Source organism: Typha latifolia, chromosome 15, assembly GCF_019914945.1.
Source record: "Typha latifolia isolate L0001 chromosome 15, TyphaL0001v2, whole genome shotgun sequence".
Lineage (NCBI taxonomy): Eukaryota > Viridiplantae > Streptophyta > Magnoliopsida > Poales > Typhaceae > Typha > Typha latifolia.
The window spans coordinates 5,864,908-5,891,326 of NC_133100.1; the positions used below are offsets into that span (position 1 = coordinate 5,864,908).

At 34.4% G+C, this 26,419-nt stretch overlaps 2 protein-coding genes across 2 annotated transcripts; both read left to right on the forward strand.

Annotated features, from left to right (window-relative positions):
• The first annotated feature begins 5,087 nt into the window (after window positions 1-5,087).
• Window positions 5,088-18,543, forward strand: LOC140802289 (ATP-dependent Clp protease proteolytic subunit-related protein 2, chloroplastic). The gene is made up of 9 exons (XM_073157758.1): window positions 5,088-5,245; window positions 5,352-5,398; window positions 5,508-5,580; window positions 9,297-9,417; window positions 9,497-9,634; window positions 17,322-17,438; window positions 17,551-17,619; window positions 17,722-17,817; window positions 18,264-18,543. The coding sequence occupies exons 1-9, from the start codon at window positions 5,172-5,174 to the stop codon at window positions 18,402-18,404; spliced, it is 876 nt and encodes a 291-aa protein (XP_073013859.1). The 5' UTR covers window positions 5,088-5,171; the 3' UTR covers window positions 18,405-18,543.
• A 2,951-nt stretch (window positions 18,544-21,494) lies between these two features.
• Window positions 21,495-25,472, forward strand: LOC140802285 (elongation factor G-1, chloroplastic-like). Its single transcript, XM_073157754.1, has 4 exons — window positions 21,495-21,807; window positions 22,555-23,969; window positions 24,503-25,015; window positions 25,130-25,472. The coding sequence occupies exons 1-4, from the start codon at window positions 21,555-21,557 to the stop codon at window positions 25,298-25,300; spliced, it is 2,352 nt and encodes a 783-aa protein (XP_073013855.1). The 5' UTR covers window positions 21,495-21,554; the 3' UTR covers window positions 25,301-25,472.
• The last annotated feature ends 947 nt before the right edge of the window (window positions 25,473-26,419 follow it).

A 26,419-nucleotide genomic window follows, 5' to 3' on the forward strand; every position in this document is an offset into this window, starting at 1 on the left:
TCGGGTGCCCACAAATGATGGATTGCGGCAGAAATTGTTAGAACACTTCCACCAAACTCCAGAGACTGGTCATGAGAGTGTCTTGAGGACTTATAGGAGGAAATCTTAGAGTTACACGTGGCCAGGATTGAAACGAGATGTGGGGAGTTTTGTCCATACTTGCGAAGTTTATTAAAGGGCTAAGGCAACCACATTAAAATCGACCGGATTTCTACATCCTTTACGTATAACAGATCGTGTTTGGAAAGACATTTCTATGGATTTTATAGAGAGTCTTCCTCTGGTACGTGGTTATTCTGTTATTTTTATGGTGGCTAACAGATATAAGCTTATGTTTGATAACCCTATTGTATTCGATGATTCTGCTATATACGATGATTTACTACAGTGATAATGATGATGTTAAGATATAAGCTTATGACTAGGGTTTTAGTCTAATGCCAACAAACAACTGACCATATGCAGCATCACCAGACATGTACTAGTGGCATTACCGCTAGATGTCTATTGCTCGTCAATATTTGAGATGATGTGTGAGCTTATGTTTATTATGTAGTGAATAACTCTTTGAGTATGTTATGATGATTTATGGTTATGATGATTTATGGCTATGATTCAATGTGAGTTTGACATAAATAATTTGATTTTTTAAATGATGCATATCATGTATTCTTTTATTAACATGTGAGCTATAGATATGAATATGTTGCATTGATGCATCACTATGATTATGTTGGCATACACATATATCATGTGATATCATTCTTTACACTATTTTTAGACTATAAAGATGTATACTTGTTAGGCTTTATGCTCATCATCTTTTGGTGAAAATATTTTTTTCAAATTAGTAAAAGACCCCTAGCTATTTAGATTGTAGCTACTATGCGGGCATTTGTCTTGATGTAGAATATGGATATGTATTTTAGAGTTTGTTGCGGCCTGTGGCATCCCAGACTTCTTTTAGCTTGTATTAATTGGTGAAATATTTAGTTTTATTTTGTATAATGTGTAAAAAATATTGACACCTAGAAATCAAGTGAGTTTTACCCACGTAAATGACACGTGTATTTAGAGATGGGTATTTCAAAAGCACTTTTCTAAAATTATATGGATCGCAAATACTAATTGTTAAAAACATATAATTTCTTTTCACATTTTTTTTCTATAAGTAATAAAAAATTAATATGTTGCCGATTGACTATGTTTGTTTATGTGTTAAAGGTGCCACAAATATATAACTATTTATTATTGTTTAGTCTTTTATAGAGATAAAAGTAAGTCTTATGGTTCAATATCTTGTTCTATTTATAGTTTATATTTATGATTGTTGTTCTACATATATTTTCTATATGTTCCCTAGTCTTGTGGCTAGTAGAAATTTTTTTATTAGTTTATTTGTATATAGTTAGGATACCTAAAATTAGATTATCTATTTTATCAAAATTTTAATATAAGTGATACATTCTTTATCGTATATCTTCTTAATATTCATTGATCTTAAAACACATTATATTTTTTAATATATGCATAAAAGTTTTTCTCTTATTATAGACTCTTTGCAATATTTACTTATGTTATGGATAATTCAAAAAGATGCAAACTTTTGCAAAGACTTTTTAGAGGAAAATTACTACAATATATGTAATAAGTGGTAAGTTTTCTCAATCACCATTACGATTTCAAAGCAAAGTCACTAAACGCTCGCTCTAGAAATGTATAAATAAAAAATCCGAGCTTTAGGAAATAAATAAATAAATGAGAAATAATAAAATGTAAATCATATTGTTAAACTTGTATAACAGTGTTATACTAGAGCTTTCATAGAGGTAGTGCACAAATATATAAGCGAGCCTCATATGCAGATTGTCTCTTGGACACTATTTACTCAATTTATTGAATTCCCTAGCATTGATACTAATATGCCATTAACTAGTATCTTCTTAAAAGCTGAACAATTGTTTTAGAGTTCAACATTTTCTTTTTGAGCTCATAAAAGAAGATATGACGACGGTAATCACAGGACTATCAATTGCAGGAGCATCTTTAAAATTTGATTACAATAAGACTGATGTATCTCCCAACTTTATGAGTTATTATTTTCTTGATGGAGAGAGAATCTCAACTGTAGTTGAGATGATGAATTAAATATTATCTAATCTAAGGACAAAATAGTAATGGTAAATTATTATTATTAAATTATTTTTTAAAAATTGTATGGAATAAGATGAGAGAGAATGATAGATTACTATACTAGAATAAGGTAAGATATTGTTTAGTTACAACAATAAGCTTATTCTTATTCCATAAATAAACCAGAGCTAAGTTCTTTTCTTTCATATCCATGTATTGCACTGTATTTATCTTTCTTGTAAACTATTTGCAAGTTAGAAAGACTATTGCATTTACGTAGGAGGAGATGCATTTGCTTACAAAAAGTAAAGATGAAATTAACAAAAAGAAGGTAGTGATCCATCTGAGAAAGTGTCTGAAGAGTTTAAGGAAGAAAAACAAATGCCCAACATCGATGAGACACCAAGAAAAATGATATAGGAGGATAAAATACCAAAGTAACTAAGAAGGTAATTTACATGTATATGTATATGTATATGTATATGTATATATGAATATAATGTGTAAGTACAATTTTTCATTTACTCATTTGTCTATATTGTACATATAGAAAGAGATAAAAAAAATATATGGACTCTAAATTGGGGATGAAGATTAAGTGTACTATCATGGGATAAGAAGACCTAACGTATGCCATTGTAGAATTTCATATTAGAATGAAAGTGTTTACTGAGAAGGTCGAGGATCTCTCGAGGCATAAATCTGTATCTATGGTGCACATTAGTAGTTATTATCCATCATGATGTATCACCACCTATAAAACCAATAAAGTTAGATGCAGTAGATGATGTTAGATTGCTTGACTTATCAATTGAGAAGGATAATAGTAGCAAATGTATTAGGTTCTCGGAATCGACTAAGAACGTGTTTAACATTAAATGATAGTTGGTTGGAAGTGAAGTCCACATATTTTCGAGAGAGACCATTATTAGAGAAAATTGATAACTATGTATAGAAGACCTTAAAAATAGAAGACTGACATGAACAAAAGAGACAATGTCAAAAATAGTGATAAATTACTAGCAATTGTTTTTATAAGCTCCACCTAAATGTCTCTAGTAAAGAGAAATATTACTAATATTGTTGATTACCCTGGTCATAAATTTATTAGTCAGGACGAGCAAAATTTACTTAATCAGATGCTACATACAGGAAATGAGTGCGTAACTAATTATTTATTACTTACTTACAATTAAAAATTAACATGATACACAATTTCTTTTCAGTGCATAATAATATGGCACGATAAATGTAACAATGTCAGTAAGAGTCAAATAGTTTAGCTTATTAGCCAAAGTATGACTGAAAGGGATATTATATGCATTTCTTAACATATGCTTCACAACTAATGATTGGCCGACCAATTTTTTTGTGATGCACGCCTATGCTTGAGTATTAATATGAAGTTTATTCATAGATTTACATAGTAGTCTGATTACTTTTTTCTAATTTATTTTAATTTATAGTATATTTTATTTTGTTATACTTTATTACTTTACAATCTATTTTTATATTTGCTATAGAGGGTTGTAAACATGTACAATAATAGCCTACTTAAAATATTTTTCATGTCTATTCATTATGACAAACTATTAGATAAAAAAGATTTTTGAATGATTCCCTTTTATACTAACTTACATTAGCACATATCGTTATAAAGGGTTGTTTACATAAGAGAAGCATGTTGGTTATTCGCCAAATGAGGTTGAAATAACATTAATAGTTCTTTTTTTTTTTTCTGTGACATGGGCAAAAGATCAATATCTACATAACATAAACATATATATAATTGTGATGACAAAAATGGCAAGTAGGACATAATCTCAGCAAATAACAATGAGTAAGGTGTGTAAGATATCTATAAAATTTATTATATATTTTATTGGTTTTACTAATTATAATTTTTTTATGTATGTAGGTTTGATTGTGGTGTGTTTTCGTTACATTATGAAAAAGTATACAATGAAAATCTTAATTTAATTTTAGACAATGAGATATATTAAGAATTAGGTTAAAAATTGAGGCAGAAATTGCTTTAGATAGCATAGTACGATATTGCTATACGATGAATAATGTAACTAATGTGAAATAGTAAATTAAAACTTGATATAAGTATAGTAAATATTAGAGCTCTTTCATGAACTCTATGAAAGTATTGAAATACTATTTTGTGGCATGATGGCTGCACATATATCAAGTTTGGATCGAATTCAATGATTTAACATAGTGGATGAAATTTATAGTTGAGACTCATGATGGTGAAATTGAGACATGTGGATTATATCAGATTCTGAGTTACATGATTATCAAGTGGTTTGACATGCATTATATGTAGTTGCATTTAAGATTAATAATTATCACTTAATTATGGTTATTATACATTATATTTTATTATATTTGATGATGTTATATTATGATTTCATCATAAAAATATACATATATTGTTTATGATATGTTTGCATGCCCATTCATAATATAATGCTTATTATATATTTATATATTATTAATGATACAATTACATGTTCATTTATAACATCATACATTTTTTAATTTATATTATTCAAGTACATAATTTATTCTATGTTTGGTCTATGCACTAAGTCTCTTAGCTCGTGACTTTCTTTATTTTATAATATTCAAATATGAAGCTTGAGCGTGAGCTGAAATATGATGGAGTGTCAGACATATATATATATATATATATATATATATATATATATATAGTACATATGTTATTTGTATATAATTATAAAATAGTTTTAGCAATTGTATATTTATTTTATTATGTATTAGATAAAATGTTTATTTGTGAATTTTGTATATGCCATATTTTTATAGTCATTAGTAATATTATTGTGAATGATTATTGCAAGGAGAGGTTTAATATATTTACCTTTATTTTTTGTTAGAAAAAAAAAATCCTCCTGCTATTATTAAATCTCTCATCGACGCTATCCTCACTTCCTCCTCCTTCCTACTCTCTGCAAAGCCCTCCCTTCTCCTAAAGACCGCGGAACGCAATCCCTCTCACTCCGCCGATGGCGCTCGCGCTGCACTCCGCGAATTCTTCGTGTTTCCACGTCCTCGGCACCGAAACTAAGCCTTCGCGAAGGCAAAACTTCCCCTTCTCCCCTTCGATTTCCCTACTATTTTCCCCCTCAAATACTTTTGCCTGTAATATTTCCAGTTAATCGAGTTTCTCTCCTTGTCTTCTCCAGCTTGGCCACCAAAGTGTTCGTCGGATTGAAGCCCCAGTCCTCGGCGGGTATACATGTTTGTTCTTATTGGGCATCCATTAGGGTTCTCTTTGGTGTCTGGAATGCAAGATTCGATACGTATGCGCTCATGATGTCTTCTTTGTTTCATTTTGGCAGATGCTTTTGGCTCTGGTTCACCAAATGTTAGTGCTGGCTTTCACAGTAAAGTTCATCAGAGCCTCTCATTGAGGTAAATTTGAGTTCGGCAAGGAAGAAAAGAAAAGAAATACATCTTTTTTATTCTTCAGTATACATTAATAAGTATCCCACAATTTATAGTGTTTTAGAATTGTTTGTCTGTGCATGTGCTTTTATTTTATTTATTTATTTATTTATTTATTTTGTTCTTTTTATTTTTATTTATATTTCATAGATTTTATGGTTCTTAAACGCTAGGAAACACTTATCCCCCCCTCCAAAATTTGTAAGACATGGCAACTTTTCTAGCTGGAGGGACTTGCCGAGGAAGTCACTTGAGTATATTATTAACATTGATCAATATTGGTTTCCTTTTAGCCATTTTAAATTCCTCTGTATTTTCAAATATGCACGAATTGATGAAACTTGGGTAAGGGGATTTAAAATGTGCTTTACCTGGCCCTCATACTGATGCTAAAAATTGTAGTGCTTACTATTTTATCTTGGACAAGTAACCAAAACAGCTCCCTCCCAAGTTGATGACAGATCCAATGTCTATTCTCTATCACCCTTGTTTAGAGGAGGAGCATAAATAAGTTAGTGTGTATCTCAAGGGGATAAATAATACAGTTTCCTAGTTGCTTTCTATGCATGGATGAAGGGTTCTCATGCTTTCTATGCATAGAAAGAAAATTAAGATGCATGAGGAAGTCTATCTCTGTAGCTCAAGTATCCCAATTTTTTTACTATATTGATCATTTCTTACAATAGTTGCCATAAGGATTTGCAGTGGAACTATCCAAATTAAGCAACTTTTCCCTGCAAATATTTCATCAGCCCAAAATACTCAAAAGGTTTCCTATGTGTTAAAGACTCTATTTAGGGCCACTTCCTACGATGGATTACCTTGCAAATGAGTTTCATAATAATTTTTTAAGCAAATTACTGTTTTACTGCCTATGTGCCCGTCTTAGATGAATATTCCATGGCCCTGCCTTTGGTCCTGCCCAGGCGACCACCTTGCCACCTTGTATCATGTTCTTTTTATGTAGTGGACCTTGAAATTCAAACTGTTGAAGACAATGGTGAACTTATGAATTCTAATGGCTTAGAATAGTTCTTAACCAAAATGCTTTACTTTTATTGTATGTCTTTATTTAAACTTTTGTTTTAGTCATTATTTGGTTAATTTTTTTTTGAATTGTCTTGAATTTTAGGCAACTGCCTAATGCCTAGGCATTGCATGAACTCTGCCTGCCTATCTACCTCTTACAATCTCTAATAAATCTTGTTCCTAGTAGCCTGATTCATGGTGACTATTCCAATTGTAGAAGCCAATGTACTTATCCCTCTCTTTATTCTATGTTCTATAATTATAATAATACTTCTGCTTTTCATAGTCCTTTTCTTTACCATTATTTATAGTTTGTGAAATATAGCCCATTGTTATAATGAGAGTATCATCCTTGCTAGAGAGAGTGCCTTGAGCTTGAATCTCGATCATTGAGGTCATAATTCCAATACCTAATTGTTTGATCATATATATATATATATATATATATTATAATACAATGAGTGTTTTTTGATAAGTTGTGATTGCAACTTGTCACTTGTAACAGTGGATATTCATAACAAAATTTTAAAATATTATGTAAAGTACTATTTCCTAGATAAAATCATAAAAGAGAGAATTATGCTTATAAATTATAGATATTCATATTCTCTTTCTAGCTGTGCTGCAGTTCTGGATCTCCTTTACATCTTTGGTTGGCACTTGTCGCTAAATGAGTATTGCCCGCCTAACTGGAATAAATGATACTCTTTCTTCAGTTTTACTTACGTATACAAATTCATCATTTGGACATCATGTACTGTGTCTCAGAAATATCACGAAACTATATCATTATTTTTCTGCTTAATCTGCAGAATATTGGTACTAAAGATAAATATCTGACATGCTGAGAATTATTCTGATTTAGATACAATGAGAGTGTCGAAATATCACTCCTTATAGCCTACTGTTAGAATCAAGTCAAGATGGATATAGATCAACCATAGTACAAGACCTGTTAAAAACTTAAAATGTAGTCACTTGTATAATTTGTCAAGTGACAGAATCTGCTCGCAGCATTTTCCTTAAAGCATCAATATAAGATGGCAACCCTTTAGGGGAATGAGAGGATGATAAAGAGGTGTTGATATTCTACTTAATTGAAGTAAAGGTGAGAGAGATGAGTCATATGTTGGGATTGTATTGGAACTTGGAGTTTATGACTGGACATGAAGGGAAAAATGGCTCTTGGTTAGTTAGCCGTGGTCTAAATTATTGAAGGTGATAATGTGATATTATGAGGAGAGGAGTGAAACTTGGTTTCAAATTGTGGTGACTGTTAACATGGAGTTGAAGAGGAAAAGGTACAATGATAGGGAATCTAACCTGGTATAGGATAAACATTGATTCGACAGGTTGAAACCAACAAAGAGGAAAATGAGAATCATTGATGGAGAGGTGATAAAGCAATTTATCAGATTGAAGGAGAGAATCTGGATACTTATTTAATGATGAAAAGAAGTGGAGAAAAGATCTTTATATCCTGATTTTGAGTAGAAAATATGGGAAAGGAAAGAATTCTCAACTTTGTGAGGACTATATCAGTTAAAAGACACAAATCAAAGAGAAGAGACATAAGGAAGATTAGATTAGGAGGGAACTAAAGAAAAACATTGGAAGTTTAACACAATGAGGATAACATGCATGGAAGCTAACAATTGAGGAATAATATCCTTAGAGTGACAAATACAAGCGAATTGTGTGATCATAAGTTGAAATGAAGGAAAACCAACGCATGTAAAGATCAAGGTGCTATGAAACAATGTGAAATTGACAAATCGTAATCACAGTGGTACCATAGAATATATTGTTCAACTAACTTGGGAGGAAGTGAATGTGTTAACTAGCCTTGCTAAGTATTCATGAATAGTAGTGGTAAAACTTTGTTGCTAGTTCAAACTTTTATTGTGCAAGATTATAAAGAAGCGATTCTTTGTGATGTTGGCATAATGCTGGTGGCAAAGGTTTTGCTTATGCGGCAATAAATTGCTGACTAAGCTGCATATGGTTGTTTGTTTGCCAAATTGTGTGCTCCGTCCAACAACATGATGTTTGTCATGCATTCAATGAAGTTTGGAACTTCGGATAGGATTGAGTCCCAAACAAGTGCTTGTATATTTAAATTTTAAGTTAAAATTTTTTTTTTTTGTAATTTCGCTATGCCCCTAAATGTGTTGTGTCCTATTTTTGCAAGATTTGATTTATCGTTGTGTCTATATTATGTCATATCTGTGTCTTGTGTTTGTGTCCATGCTTCTTACAAAGTAAGAAATATCAGTGTGCTTAATGATGATCCTGCCAACATGACCAGAATTTATGCTAGTTGTATTTCATTCTTGTAGCCTTTTATTTTAGACTATAGTACTTGGATGATATTTAGTGGACTATCCTCTGCATAATCCTGTCAACTGAGAGATTTGAGGAATAAGATCCATCAAATTCTGCAGCATTTGAGTTTTGTAACTATTGTGTGTAATGTGGATTATATGATAGAAGACATGCATATTGCTACCTTGTTATGCAGTTACTTATTATGTTTTGATCTTCAATCATATCTTGCTTGAGTCATTGATTGCTCTGGTAGGAAATGCATGACACCACTTCTTCAGCTTGCTGATTGTCATAATTTTCTCTTGCTGGGTCTTTATCATGTATAGGCTGTCGAACAAGAGTCAAAGGCGAGGACGCATTTATATGATGCCAATTGGCACACCAAGAGTGCCATATAGAACTCCTGGTGAAGGAACTTGGCAGTGGGTTGACCTATGGAATGCTCTAGTAAGATATGACAGTGTCAATATACGCTGCTTTTACATTTTGCATTAATGGCAACTAAATTTGTGTACTTGATGTGCAGTATCGAGACCGAGTTATTTTTATCGGGCAACATATAGATGAAGAATTTAGCAATCAAGTGCTGGCAACCATGTTGTATCTTGATAGTATTGAGTCTTCAAAAAAATTATATCTATACATCAACGGCCCGGGAGGTGATGTGAGTACTTCGGGGATACATCCATTATTCTATTTATTTTTCATGTCATTGTGGTGAAATTATCCTGAGTTAAAAGTCAATTACAGTTTACAAAACTTTTGTTGGTCTGGAAGTAGTTTAGGTAGGTAGAGCTATTGAGATGGGACTCAAGCTTGACAGCCATTAAGTATTCGAGTTCGGATTCTTTATATTTCTCAGCGATCAATATAATATAAATTATGGCGAACAGTTTATACTAGTTATAAAATTTGAATGTGGAGATGGATCTAAGCTCTCTACTTTGCCATATCATGTCTAGATACTTCCAGTTGCCTTTTTCTTGGACTTGACAACTCTAGGAATTAAAGATGACCCTCTTCACTATATCGAGTAGATTTATTTAAAAGATCCTATCTGACAACCAAGACAAACTTTTTCCTATTATTGTGGCAATGACTAGTGAACAAAGAAACAAAGAGTTTATAGAATATTGCAGCCCTTTCTGAAATCATTATTGAAATTGCAAACTTATTGCTTGTTGGTTTGTTTGTGGCTGAGTTTAATTGATTGTGATTAACTTTTGGGTTTTGAGCATACATGGCATTTCATACATACATAGTACACCGTATGCTTTACATTATGTTGCCAAATTTTACTCATAGGGTATAATTTCTTCTAAGTTAGAAGTTTCTGATCACTTGAGTGCATCTTCAATTTCTTTAGTCTAATATTAATTCCTGATTTTGTCTTTTATATGCAGTATCTGATATTTAATCATGATTCACCAAGATGCATCTTTCTGGTTTTTGATCATCTCCATAATATGTGGCTTGTTTGGAAATATGTATATAACTATTAAAAAAATCTTTTTTTAAAACTCTTCTAAATAAAATATAAAAAAATTTCCTCCAATTGTTAGGTAATTGTGATGCTTGATATGGTCAAAATTTTCATTTTACTAATTTGAGAAACTGTCATCCCATATTCCCATTCACTCTAATTGGATGCTCGTGGCTTTAACATGTGTTCTGGCGACAGAATGCATCCAGTGAGCTACAAAAAGGTTAAAAGCTTTATGTGTGTTAACACCTACCTGTGACACGACACGTGGCAGGATGGACAGGCGTTAACACAGAAATAAACCTATATTCATAATAATCCATTCCATTACTAACTAATGTCATCATCCAAATATTCCCACCATAAATACATATACCTGTATACATCAGAGGAATAATAAACAACTAGAAGATCTGACTGGACCAACCACGACAAACCATTAAGTTTATGATTGACATAAATATGAACAACCACCTAGTATGCTGTCACCTATTAAAACCAATGTTTTTCTAGTACATATGATACAAATATGCAATTGCTACAATTATTCTAGGCTTATATACAATTATTATTTATACCTTATAAACTTATGACTCACACTATTAGTTATATGATTTTAAATATACCAACATATGATGCAAGACAACCCCTCAGGAATCATGTATTTCAGAATATGCTAGAATCAATGCGTTTCTCAATATTTCAATCATCCCGAATGACATAGCCATATTAGACAATTGTGCATAACCCACATCAGGTACTCGGTCTCACAATCTTGTTCGAAGGCTTAAAACATATCATGACATATGCTAGAGTATTTGAGTCATAATTATATATTGCCATATGCTAAGGGTATTTTAATTATAATAATACCCTACCATATGCAATAGTATATCATCATCCATCCAGACATGATATGTTTATGGCTAATGAAAATCATACGAGGATAACTCGCCATGCACATGCCTTGACAAACAATATGTGTTCGATTGTCTATCCGTATCAAACTCAACTGATATCGAATATGAGTCACGAGATATCGCATATTAGCGATCATAAATAACAACGAGCACCCTTAACCCTTGCATACACCCCTTGAGTATTTTTATGCTTTTACTATTAACTATCCTATTGATATGATTTTATGAATTCTTTATATTTGGTACCATAGCAAATCATGCATTTTAGGAATTTAGGTAGTAAGTTCATATATATATATATATCATAATTTGGGAAGGTATTTAGGAGGGTAAGACTAACTATTTTTTTATCATAAAAATATTCAACAACTATTCCTTACTTCCTTCTAACACTAACTCTGCACTGGTAGGTTTCACGAGGTCTCAAATAGAGGGTTTAAGATCTAAAAATATCTAGAGAGTATAAAGTTAATATTTTATCTAATTAGAGTCAATGATGCAAAACATAGTGGAGAGAGAGATGGAGGAGGAAATTAAGGGAGAAAGGAATGGGGTTTCACACCTTCACCCTAAAAATAGTTTCACACCAAGATTCTCAAAAGAGTAAAGTCAGTTAATCTTTCATTAAAACCTCAAAAGAAAATATAATCGGTCTATATATAGATTTACGATGGAATTAAGTAAAGACACTCTAAATAGAAAATAAACAAAAGACATCCTAAATAAATAAAAATTATAACCAAATCCTTATAGGGGAGATCATCAACTGTCGACGCCTCCTGCACTAGTACACATGCTATTGAGTCCTATCAGTGATGTCCACATCAGGCAATTTATATAAAATATGATAATTTATTAGATTTCTAATTACTCCTTTTAACTTTTGCAAAATGATTAGATATTTTACTTTAATTCCATCTACTAGTAATATTATGTTTACTAATTATTCAAATATATTGATAGTTCATAATTTGCTAATTATTAATATTACGTAGATATATAATGATTATTACCTACTTGTATAAGAGTATGATTGTAGAAGTATACTATTTTCTTTTTGTTATAAAGGTATATATAACAAATAAACATATATAACTGTAAGTATGACTAGAGATATGTCTATATATATATAATCAATAATTATGGTTACTATACCTGAATAATTGTGATAGTTAAATGAATATATATACTTTAAGACATTTATGATTATATTTAATCAATAATTATGATAACAATCTTGATTAATGTTTTACATTAATTGGTATATTATATATGTATCTTACTTACCTAGGCTCTTAAGTAATTACTGAAAATGACTAGTTATCTAGAAATTACTACAATTTAAATTAAAGGAAATAAAATAAAATAACTGAAATAAGGAAAGAAAGAAAAAGAAGAAGCTCAGCAATATCTCAACTCTAGTGCTGGGCTCAAACAATTTGAAAAAAGAAAGGAAGAGGAAGTGGACAAGAGAGTGAGGAGGAGAGGAGCTGAGCGGAGAGGAAAAGGAGGAGGAGGGAAAGCTCATTGGCAGAGATAGGGTGGTGTGACAGTTTTGCTCCTCGTTGGTGCTGTGCACATGTGAGTGGTTGTAGATACAACGGTGGTGGCAACAATAGGTTGAGAGAGAGAGAGAGAGAGAGAAAGAGAGAGAGATTATGATAGGTGTCAGGTGCGAAAGGAAATGAGAGAGAAAAAGAGAGAGAACAAGCTAGAGATAGAGAAATGAGAAGAAAAAAAAGGGAGGTAAAGAGAGAAGATGAATGTCGTGTTGCAATTGCCCTCGAGGAAGATGAATGCCAATCTGAGTTGCTATTCTGGATAGAACTAAACATGAAGCTTTGCAAGGCACATCCAACCGTTGAAATTATCTGAGATTTGGATATGTTATTCATCTGGAAGTTAGGAATCCAACGTAATCGAAATCTCATCGATAGTGGTGTAAACGAGCCGAGCCTGAGTGAGCCGGCTCTAGCTCAGGCCCAGCTCGAAATTAGTTTCGAGCCTACGAGCTCAGCTCAGTTCAACTCGAGCCGAGCCAGATCGAGCCGGAGCCGAGCTCGAGTCTGAATTGAGCTTATTATCAAGCCCTATTCAAGCCTAGTCGGATCGAGCTGGATTGAGTCAAACCGAGCCGAAGATGGCAGCTTACGGAAGGAGGCGGAGGCTGCGGCGGCTTGCCGAAGGAGGTGGAGGCCCGAAGGAGGAGGAAGCCGGACTAAGTAGGACCGAGCTGGAGGTGGCGACTTGCGGAAGGAGGCGGAGGCAGAGGCTGTGGTGGCATGCCGAAGGAGGAGTAGGCTGAAGAAGGAGGTCGCCGGATGAGGAGGATGAGGAGGCCACCGGATGAGTAGAATGAGAAGGCTTCCGGAGGAATAGGAGGATGTTGGCACCGGTACTCATGTGGTGCTTGAGTGGATGATGGATGGTTGGATGGTTGATGGGCATCCCCATGTGCATGTCATGTCCATGGTGAAGCCATACATCTCGTCGCATTGATGGTAGTCTATGACATGATGTGATGGAGATCAAATGCTTAGATCTAAGGGTACTTCATCCTCTTCCATCAATGCTATTAATAATATAAATATTTATTTGGTATAAGAAAAGCATAAATCCAGATTTATGCTTTTCTTATACCAAATAAAGAGAGAGACAAAGTTGTAAACGAGCCTATTGAGCCGAGCTTGAGCGAGTCGGATCTGGATTTATGCTTTTCTTATACCAAATAAAGAGAGAGAGTCAAAGTTGTAAACGAGCCTATTGAGCCGAGCTTGAGCGAGTCGGATCTGGCTCAACTCGAAATATAAATCGAGCCTCAAAATAAGTTCAGGCTCGTCTCAGCTTAAATCGAGCCGAGTCGAGCTTGAGTCGAGCCTGAGCCGCTTATTTATTTTTGACACCCTTGTCGATTGGGTAGGTAGATCAAAAGATATTGAGAAAATAATTAGCAAATATCAGGAGACGGCGGGATGGACGTAAATGATTTAAGTTGATAATGTGGTTAAGGTTATGGGAGATGATGATGGCTATGGTAGATGAATTAGTATTTTGAGCAAGATGAGGGGGGAGAAGAGAGCTTTTAGGTATGGCTGGTCGCTGGAGTGAGGGGGGAGAAGCAACGGAGAATTAGCCTCGATCGTAGAAGAAAGCTCGGGGTGGATATCGAGGGAGAGGAAGGAGGGAGAAGGTTGGCTCAAGCCTAGATGCAAAATAAAAGTTTTAATAATTAATAATCCCAAGGTGGCTGCTTTTTCAGATATTTGGAGGTTAGCTAATAGTCCAAAAATCCTAAATAAATTCTAATATGAAACAACTTAACCAACGAGTGTTCGAACTCGAACGCACTTCGATAGCGTTCGAACGACAAAAAAACAGTGCTATGCATGTGCGAACGCTGTGCAGACATTCAAACGCACTCGCCAAAAGTTGTCTTATTTTTCCAAAATTAAAACAGAAAATGATCTTGTTCGAAGCGAGTTGGTTATGTCCAATCTGTATCTTAATCAAGAACTGCAACAAGTTGGTGGATTATGGAAGGACCGTCGGAACAGAGAAGACAACAACGATGTAGCTCAGGTGGGAGAGTTGTTGTTGTTGCCAGAGGCCGAGCAGTGGTTGTGAGGTGAACGAGAGGCAGTGGTGAGGTGGGTGGATATGAGTTGAGTTCAGGTGGGAAGAAGATAATGATGAGAGAGGACGAGGGAGGAAAGGGAAAATTTTTTATAAGGGTAGGCGAAGTCGGTTTGAGCTGAGGATGAGAGAAGAATAGAAAAAGTAGTGGGAGCAGAGTGAAAGATATTAAGAAACTTTTTAAGATAATCCAAAAAGAAACTGTACTAGGTAAAAATGTATTATGCGTCAATATTATTTTTTATTATCATTAATATTCCTCTTACTATTACCATTGATATATATCATGTAACTACTGCTATTTATTCCTTTCTTCAATTCTACTTTAATATTATAATTACTCTTTTATTTTTTTATGATTCTCATTTATTATTATTAGTATTTACTTGTACTATTATTATTATTATTATTATTATTATTATAACTAATGTTGTCAACACAGGAGCTAATACTAATATGTTATTAATTATTATTTTTACATTTATAATTTTTTCTTCTTATTATTCTTATTATTAATTTGGGTTATTACAATGTGGCTAGGTTACATCTAGCATTCTATTGTAAGCGGGCTGCTTATGAGTATATCAATTATGAGAGGTTCTACTGTTGATAAGAAAAAGATTATATTTCCTGTAATTAGCAGCTGAAGAGGGGGCTTTAAATGTCTTTGGACTCCTAATACTTGTTTACTTGAAATGGCTTCTGCGATAACAAAACAGTATCTGGCTTCTTTGAAAACGTATTTTAATGTTGCATGCTTTAGGTTTCTCTATGAACATCCTAGTTCAGTTATTTTCCTGTAAAACTTTAGCATGCCATGCCTTGTTCATGCCTCAGTAGCTGAATCTTATTTGATGTGATGAATGAATTTAGTTCCTTCTTTTTCTTTTCAGTCTCAATTTTAGCAGCCTCCTCTTCCAGAACTTTGGCTATTTAAATCCTATTATATGTCAATTTTTAGTACTCTACTTTGGGTGAAATACGTTCTGAGTAAGAAGATGTTACATCTATTATTGACCTTCTATACATCTGTTAAGAGTATGATCTATCATAATATCATATCATATGAAGTCCTGCATATTGGTTCTACCAGAACTCTGAGGCAAGTCAATAGGCTGGGTGGCAATTGATATTTTCATAGTAGCTCTTGGATAGGAAAGAATGAAGGTAGAGGGGTACTGAAAATTTTGCCTTCTTTTTTTAATCTTTTGAGGAATCACTAACTAGCATCTGTTGATAAGCCTTGGATGACCCAGTAATGCAAAGAAATGGTAACATTAAACTTCAGATATTTTGAAAGTTGGGACTTGGAAGACATCTAATCAACAACTATGATCTCTATGTAACAGAAAACTATAGATGTGTTGGAAGTCTGGAAAATCGTTAGTATATATTAACTTGCTAGGTGAGGAGTCTTGAACCATCTCCATTTGTCATACTTTTAAGATCTCATTGGAAAATATAGAGGACATATAAAAAGAATTTGGTGAGACAGCTAAGACTCGCAAAATTACAAGAAATTGCTGGACATATATGAAAAATCAAATAGTATGACATGTGAGACTTGATTGTTGTTCCCTGCTGGCAGATCAGGGTCAGAGAGAGCCTCTATAGAATAGTGTACAAGATTGTCCTCATCAGATCAGACTCCTTATTGTCTAGAGTCTTGCGCACTTGGACGTTTTACTTTTGTTCTTTTTTTTTACAAGAACCTTGAAAGCTTGGATTACTCTCCTGCTTATGCATTTTTATGCCCATCGGCATGGCCGAGACAGGTCTATACGTATTGTGCCAGTGAATTATCATCACCGATAGTGGGGAATACCTCGATACTCCCATACATGCTACTACGAATGAACATATCTTATTTTAAACAAGCCTAATTTGAGTCCCTGTCATCTCTTTTGATACCTCTTGGTATGTGGGATATGACCTATATAGATTGTACTTCGAATTTTAGAAATGATGAAAAACTCGATTTTCTCAAAGTTATTTGGCCCAACTTAGAAAATCTGACAAAAATTGAGAAAAATAATGAGATTAGAATCTAATTGCATATGTTATACTAATATCTAGTGTCAAATGACTTTATATTAGCATTTAAAACCTTTTTAAGGCCTTAGAAAGGTTTATAAATTATATTTTTGACTAGTTAGCAAGTCTATGGCACACTTGATCGGTATGGCACATGTCAGCAATATGTATTATGCCGAGCCAAGGTTGTCAAGCCCTGTGTCTTTGGTTTTGTAATCCTTGGTCCTGATGTAAATGTAAGCTATTTAGTTCACTTATCTTATCTAATTTGATAATTGCAGCTGACACCAAGCATGGCTATATATGACACTATGCAAAGCTTGAAAAGTTCAGTTGGCACTCAATGTGTAGGCTATGCATATAACTTAGCAGGATTTCTTCTTGCCGCCGGGGAAAAGGTTTGTTTCTTTAAAGCCTATTTTAGGTTGTACTCTTTTTTGTGCTAGATATTTGCATGTATCGTTCTTTCAATTAAGAACTTCTTTGTTTCTCCTCTTCTACCTTATTAAGGGTAGCCGTCTTGCTATGCCTCTTTGTCGGATTGCACTTCAGTCTCCCGCTGGATCAGCTCGAGGCCAGGTTCTGATTCTTATTCGCAATTTTAAATTTCTATCCTTAGAAAAGTCACTATAATTGCCAATTAGTTTTCTGGTTGCATTATTTGGTGTGCACTTTCGACAGGCTGATGATATTCGTAATGAAGCAAATGAGCTCCTTCGAATCAGAGACTACCTGTTTGGCGAGTTAGCAGAAAAGACAGGCCAACCTGTTGAAAAGGTATTCTGTTACTGTGGTTCATACACACATTTACTTCATATGCTTGCCATTGAGTAAAATTTTGTGAATTGATGTTGAGTTTCTATGATATACTTCTGAAGTTGCCTATAACTTGGTTTGCGATACTATTGAGTAATTGATGAATAATGTCATCTTTAATATGTACTAATCTTGTTTAAAAGTATGATTTTTCAATTTGTTTTTTCATGTTAGTTTGCTATTTCGTGTGGGGGTGTTGATAGGTTGAATTCTAGTTAGATAGATCCATTTATGATTTCAACATGCCAACCAATAGCATAAGACTTATTGAAATTGAGGCCGCTGGAATTGCCACTCTTTAGAAGATCTTTTTTATGCATGTTTTATGATTTCTCTTATGATATTGTTTTTTTAAGGCATTGGTTAAATATATTTTCTTTCTTCTCCCTCGATTTAATCATATGCAGATCAACAAAGATCTGAGCCGCTTGAAGCGATTCAATTCTCAAGAAGCCCTGGAATATGGACTTATCGATCGTATCCTTAGACCTGCAAGGATCAAGGCTGATGCGCCTCGTAAAGAACAGAGCGGGACAGGGCTTGGCTAGTTAAGGCCACTGCTGCTAATGTATCTGATTCAGTCATATCATTGTCTCTGTAATCCTCAAAAGATTAAGACACCAGAAAATGTACTAGATCTTCTCTTTCATAGTTGCAATGCATTTACTATACAAAAATTTAAGGGCACCATTGTGTTACTTGCCTTTACAGTGAATATTATCAGCAGTTATTGTTAGGTTCTTTACATCTCATTGCGATTTCAGGTAACGGGGCGTTGATATAGCATTCTTTGTTCCTTCGTGATATAGCTTTTCCAATGTATTGGACTTCGTTCTCTTATGCACGTACCTTCATGATAGCAGACCATATGAATGAACAGTGCAATATTTAGCATATTCGACATTTTTGCCGCCCTTTTTGGCATAATTTTGCATCAGAGGCACCAACTTTGAAGAGCATGCCTTCACCCTGGTGAGAGCAGTTGCCGTGCCAGTGATACAAGAATTTAAGTGAAACCTTGCTACGCTAACTTGAGCTTATTCCAGTATGTTTCTTTATTGTAATCAAACAATAGCTTAACTTAGTGCTTGTTTATTAATACTTCTCTCCTCTTCCTTTTGTTCATTATTTGTATGGGCAATTTGCAGATTGGTGGAATAGGCCCCTCTTTTGTTCAATATTCGGTGTCTAATATGTTCTATAGATAACTGTTGCCAACATAATATGTTTTGGTCTACTATAAGATTTGAGATTTTCTATTATACCTGAATTGGTTGTCATGTGTGTTGAAGAAGCCCTAATACTAGTTTGTCTGCTCATACTCAATCAATTAATGGTCAAGCGTCGGTTCATGCTCATCGATTAATGGTCAAGAATAAGTGTTGCAAATGCTTTAGTTGTATCACTGGGTCAAACCAAAAGCTTCTTCTCAGAATCCATGGCACTGGTTTTCCTTTTGTATCTCCTCTTTTGTAATACATTATTCTTTACCTTATATAATAGAAGGTTGAAAGATATAATTACTTTCCCCAAATAAAAGCATGTTAGTTGGGGCCTTCATATGCCCGTGGCAAATCTTCGATTCGTTTGAGAGTCGTTTGAACATCGTTCCCACGTTAAAGCATATTAAAAGTTCTTGAGGGCCTTTCAAATGCCAACATGGCCATTTGAATGGCATGCCTGAAAGGCATGAGTGCAGGTCACACTCACAAAACTCCACCTTGACTTGCACTCAAGTCAATACATTATTGATACTCATCTGGCATACAATTGTCATGCCGCCAATCAAGTTCAAGCAATCCGTGAACTTGTGAGTAGTGACTTGTTTGGTAGGTTTTTTAATGTGTGAATCTGACCGACGAGACTGTCATTCTTTATCATAACCTCTGAGACAAAGTGATACTGGATATCAATGTGCTTTGTATACATCATGTTCTTTGTCAAATTGATTGCACTTTGATTATCAATCGTGACATCTTGAAGTAACCCTAACTCTTCAACCTAATCTCTAAGCCGAATTGTCTCTTTGACTGCTTCCATTATCGTCGTGTGCTTTACCTCTACGGTAGATAAAGAAATTGTAGCTTGCAGTGTTGCTTTTCAATAGAGATTACCACTTGAGCGAGTAAAATAATAGCTCGTCAAAGATCTTCGTCTGTCCAAATCATCCGCAAAATCTAACATCATACCCTATGAACACAGAGTTCAAATCAATGTCCCTTGTAATACTTAAGTATTTATTTTAATGTCCGTCAATTAGGGGTGAAAATAGATCAGATAGTGCTCAACCCACATCCGGATGCATATTTTTTTTATCCAAATATAAATTTAAATACAGATATTGGACGGATAGCAAAATTTAAATATATATCATAACTAAAAATATACAGATAATTTTTGGATAGAGTATCAAATTTTAAACGGATAATCGAATTTTAAACAAGTTATGGTCTTTTATTTAGAGACAATTAACGCAAAAATATTAAGAGTTTTAAAAAATCAATTTATTGCATGTCAATTACATAAAAATTTGACAAAATTAATATAATACATCGTTACTAATAAATATTAATATTTACTATTTAAATAAGCAAATTAAAAATTATAAATCATTCAAAAAATATGTATGTAAATGAATATCTAATATTCGTATCCGAATCTGAAAATTATATTTGACCCTACCCTAATCTGTATTTAGGTTTTAATCAAAACTCATATCTGTATCCGGATCAGATAATAATTTTTTATCCGAATTCAGTTCAAATCGGGTAGGATAGCGGGTCGGAGTTAATCTGACCGGTTTTCACCCCTACAACTTTCCTAGATTAGTCAGGTAGCCGCAAATGCCTAGTATTTATTTCCTTTATTTCCTTTTTCAATTTCTAATTATTTTAGAAGTCTTAAAATTAAAAATACTAAAAAGACTTCCATAATGGAAAACGAGCTACCTTAGTATTCTTTTGTTATCTAATTTAGTCAGCAACGTAGCTTGCCTATTTATCCTATCAATTAAATGGGTCATTTGCATCAAAAAGCCTTTTAATTTTCTAATTTGTAGAAATAGGTATCCTCATTATCAAGTTACAATTTCAGATATATTTTTTTAACTAATTTAGCCTTAACAAATCCTAAAAACGCTGTGGTGTCCTAAAAACACGTAATACATCATCTATATAATTTATACGCATTGCCTATACATGTGTGCATCAAAATCTTAAAAAAAATATTACACTTCATCTATGTAATTTATACGCATTGTAAATATAAAAAGCACGCTTTAATTTTAAAAAATAAAAATATCACGCATCACCTATGTAATATATACGCATCACCTATGTTATTTATACTCAAATCTAATGTAAAAGATACGTTCTAATTTTTAACAATGTATGCATCGAGATTAAACAGTTTGATTCGGTTAAAAAAAGTAAATTAGTTTAAATCAGTAAAAAGGGCCTAAATATGTAATTCGATAATAGAGGAGTCCATTTCTGCCGAGGCTTATATCAAACATAATTTGCCGAAATGGCATATCTGATATTTAAACAAAAAATTGGGGCAAAGTAGCTTATATTTATTTCCTATATTTTCTTTTTCCCTATTTTATAATCCAAAATTGTGATAAAAGAACCATACCTCGCATCTTCTATTATCCGAAGCGGAGAGCTAACGCGGGTGAGAGAGAGAGAGAGGAAACCATGGCGGGAGAAGCGGCCATTGGAGCAACGCCCTCGGCCGCCTGCAGTAGCTTACACGGCTCTCGCCGTCTTCCACCTCTCGCCTCCCGCCGCTTCCTCGGACCCAAATCCTTATTCGACTCTCGCCTCCGCCGCGCCTCCGCCTCCGCCTCTGACCTCTTCGGAAACCTTCGCCTGTGCTCGAATGCGCAGCTTCCGTTGGTGCGGGAGTCGAAGTCGAGTCTCTCCGTCGTCGCAATGGCTGCTCCAGATGGTTAGCGTTTTTGACCTCGTCCTACTCCTAAACCTCCCTTTCTGGTTTCTTAATTGACGGTTTGTGCTATGTTAACCTTATATCTTTGTTGATATTTTAATAGCGGGAAGTGATTTCTTGGTGTTTGTGTACATTACTCAGAATAAGACTACGGATTAACAAAATTTTGGCTTTGATTTAATGTGGCAGTATGTATTCCTAGTTTAGCTTTGCAATGCACTATATATATCCCTATTTTAGCTCTTAATTCAATTAAAGCATTGCAGTGTATTCTCCTTATATGATATGCTAGCAATTAATGGTTTAATTTTCTCACATGTTTTTTCTATGAATCCAAGATCTTTCTAGATGATCTGTAGGATAACTTGGCTTCTTAGTTCTACGTTTTAAGTGTACATGTTACTTGGACATCCTTATTATCAGTATTATTAGATTTTTTTTTTTTGACAACATGGTATATAAGGCACCCTTATTATTATTTCCCTTCTCCATTTTTTTTTTAACTAGAGATCGGCAACAGTAGTAGCAGGTTCCCCTGGAATTTGAAAATGCTCCTCAACCAATTTCAAATTGTACATCCCTATTTTCTTTGCCAAAGAACCAATAATACAAAGATATCCTTAAGGTAAGATGTGAAAAAAATTGCCGCCTCATCTTTTTCTTCTTGAAATGTTAAGAGATATTTGGGCCTATAAGAAGCATTTGTTTGACATGCAAGTAATTTAAATTCAATCTTTTGAATGTCAGAATCAAAGCGTGCAGTACCGCTGAAGGATTACCGGAACATTGGAATTATGGCTCACATAGATGCTGGGAAAACTACTACCACGGAGCGCGTTCTCTATTATACAGGAAGGAATTATAAAATTGGTGAGGTACACGAAGGAACAGCCACTATGGACTGGATGGAGCAGGAGCAAGAAAGAGGGATAACCATAACATCTGCGGCAACTACCACTTTCTGGAACAACCACAGAATTAACATTATTGATACACCTGGCCATGTCGATTTTACACTTGAAGTTGAGCGTGCTCTTAGAGTTTTGGATGGTGCTATATGTCTATTTGACAGTGTTGCTGGGGTGGAACCACAATCTGAAACTGTGTGGAGACAAGCTGACAAATATGGAGTCCCTAGAATATGTTTCGTTAACAAAATGGATCGCCTTGGGGCTAACTTTTTCAGAACTAGGGACATGATAGTCACAAACTTGGGTGCTAAACCTCTAGTTGTTCAATTGCCTGTTGGTGCAGAGGACAACTTCCAAGGAGTAGTTGATCTACTGAAGATGAAAGCTATTATATGGACAGGAGAAGAATTAGGTGCAAAATTTGCATATGAAGACATACCTGCTGATCTCCAAGAATTGGCCCAAGATTACAGAACACAGATGATAGAAACTATTGTTGAATTAGATGATGAAGCTATGGAAAATTATCTAGAAGGAATTGAACCAGATGAGGAAACTATGAAGAAATTAATCAGGAAAGGCACAATAGCTGGCAGCTTTGTTCCAGTTTTATGTGGATCAGCATTTAAAAACAAAGGTGTTCAACCATTGCTTGACGCTGTTGTTGATTTCTTGCCTTCACCACTGGATGTTCCACCAATGAAGGGTTCTGATGCTGACAACCCAGAAGTAACCATCGAAAGGCTTCCTAGTGATGATGAACCATTTGCTGGGCTGGCTTTCAAGATCATGAGCGATTCTTTTGTGGGATCACTGACTTTTGTGAGAGTGTACTCTGGGAAGTTAACTGCTGGTTCTTATGTTCTCAATGCAAACAAAGGAAAGAAGGAAAGAATTGGGAGGCTTCTAGAGATGCATGCAAATAGTAGGGAGGATATTAAATTTGCTTTGACGGGTGATATTGTTGCTCTTGCTGGTCTGAAAGACACAATCACAGGTGAAACACTCTCTGATCCAGAGAAACCAATAGTGCTTGAACGTATGGACTTTCCTGATCCTGTAATTAAGGTTGCAATTGAACCAAAGACCAAGGCTGATGTTGATAAAATGGCAGTTGGATTAATTAAGCTTGCGCAGGAAGACCCATCTTTTCACTTTTCTAGGGATGAAGAAATCAACCAAACTGTTATTGAAGGAATGGGAGAACTGCATCTCGAAATCATTGTTGATAGGCTAAAGAGAGAGTTCAAGGTTAGTGCTTTAACTTATAATACTCAGTAATCTATTCTATGTGAAAGCATCTCTTTCTTGAATTTGTTAGCAAATTGGTGTCACTTTTATAAGTATATGAAATTCATGTACGATTAAGGGAATCAACATACTTCCGTCTGATTACGGTTTTTCTTATAAGAAATCAATTTTTGTAAAAACTATAGATCTTAAACTTGAAAATATCTTAAACATTATGTAGTTGCCTTCTCTCTAAGACTGCCTTAGTAGCTACATAATCATTAGCTCTTTGAAGTTTGAACAACTAGCTGGATTGTTAATGTTATCAATTTTTTCTGCAAAGAATCCTTTCTATTACATGATAAAATTATCTGATTTAGATATACACTCATGACATCAAAGATTGTGTGGATCATGAAACCATATTTATACATGATCTTTTGCAACTTAATATCTTTCGTTTTCAGGTTGCTAGTTTAATTGGTATATTTTAAGCTTCTGTTCTTAGTTTTCCCATTTTCCTTTTATTCATCTAACTTTTACTGCATAAACAGGTTGAAGCAAATGTAGGTGCACCCCAGGTTAACTACCGTGAAAGTATTTCAAGAGTCTCGGAGGTGCAATATGTCCACAAAAAACAATCTGGTGGACAAGGACAGTTTGCAGACATCACAGTGAGGTTTGAACCCTTGGAGCCAGGAAGCGGGTACGAATTCAAGAGTGAAATAAAGGGCGGGGTGGTGCCAAAAGAATACATCCCCGGAGTGATGAAAGGGTTGGAAGAATGCATGAGCAATGGTGTTCTTGCTGGTTACCCGGTGGTTGATGTTCGAGCTGTACTAGTAGATGGTTCCTACCATGATGTCGATTCTAGTGTTCTGGCATTTCAACTGGCAGCCCGAGGTGCTTTTCGCGAGGGAGTGAGGAAGGCTGCTCCAAAACTGCTCGAACCAATTATGGAAGTTGAAGTTGTGACCCCTGAAGAGCATTTGGGTGATGTTATTGGGGACCTAAACTCAAGGAGAGGCCAGATTAACAGTTTTGGTGATAAGCCAGGAGGTCTAAAGGTACTAAAACACATACCATATTTTGTGTCATCATATAAACATCTTTTTCATGATCTTTTACATGAGTGGCATCTTTCTGGAATTAATCAGTCTTCTGATGCTTCTACTATATAGGTAGTTGAATCTTTGGTACCACTGGCTGAAATGTTCCAGTATGTAAGTACTCTCCGCGGAATGACAAAAGGACGCGCTTCTTACACGATGCAGCTTGCGAAGTTTGATGTTGTCCCACAACACATCCAAAACCAGCTCACCGCTGCAAAACAAGAAGCTGCTACAGCTTGAGCCATTCCTTTTGTTTGAATGTTTTGTTGAGAGTGTTAGTTCATGCAAGTGGATTGACCTGTTCAGGCGATAATTTGTAGCAATAGTTCAGGTCAAAACTAGCAATTTGTGATCTTCATATTTATTTTGAAGTGTAATAAGGACATCATCTAATCTAAAGTTTATTTTTCCACTTGACATCTTTGGTCTGGATTTGTCCCTAAAAGAAGAGCTTTTGACCAAACTATCCCCATCCCAAATTTTATTTATCAAAATAAATTACATCTCACAATTAATACAAAAGAAATTTAGTTTTGCCAACTCAATATTCATGTCATCAAACATCAATGTTTTATTTTTTAGACGAAAATATCAAACTATTCGTCGTCTTTCTTTTCCATTAAGTAGTTAATTTTGTCACCGTTTTATCCCAGGCATCAAAATGTGAATTCCTGAGCAGTTCAAGCTCTCTATTATGAATGTGGAAATATATCTAAGCTCTCTATTGTACCATATCATGTCTAGAAACTTCCAGTTGGCTCTTTCTTGGACTTAGTACAACTCAATGAATCAAAGATGAACCTCTTCACTAGATCGAGTTGATTTTAGTTCAAAAATTCATATCTGACAACCAAGACCCATGCACTTTTTCCTATTCTTGTGGCAATGACCAGTCAATAAAGAAACACACTGTTTATAGAATATTGTAGCCCTCCCTGAAATCATTATTGAAACTTGAAAACTTATTGTGGCTTTGAGTGATTTCCTTTTGGGTTTTGAGATATATACCTTTTATTACGTTGCCAACTTGTACTCGCAGGAGCTCTCGATTCAATAATTTCTTCTAAGTTAAGATTGTTTCAGCTGTTGATCACTTGAGTACAATCTTCAATTTCAGTGATCTAAATTGATATTGGTTCTTGATGCTGTCCCTTCTATGCAGTATCTGGCATTGAATCACCTATTCACCAAGATGCATCTTTCTGGTTTTCGACCACGTCCATTATATGCGGCTATTAGAGTTATTATATTATATTATATTTATTTATTTAGACATATAGTGACTTTGTGTAAAGAGGGCTAAGCCTCTTTTCATCAAATCAAGCAATATATTTTTCATCAAATCTTCTGCCCTCTTCC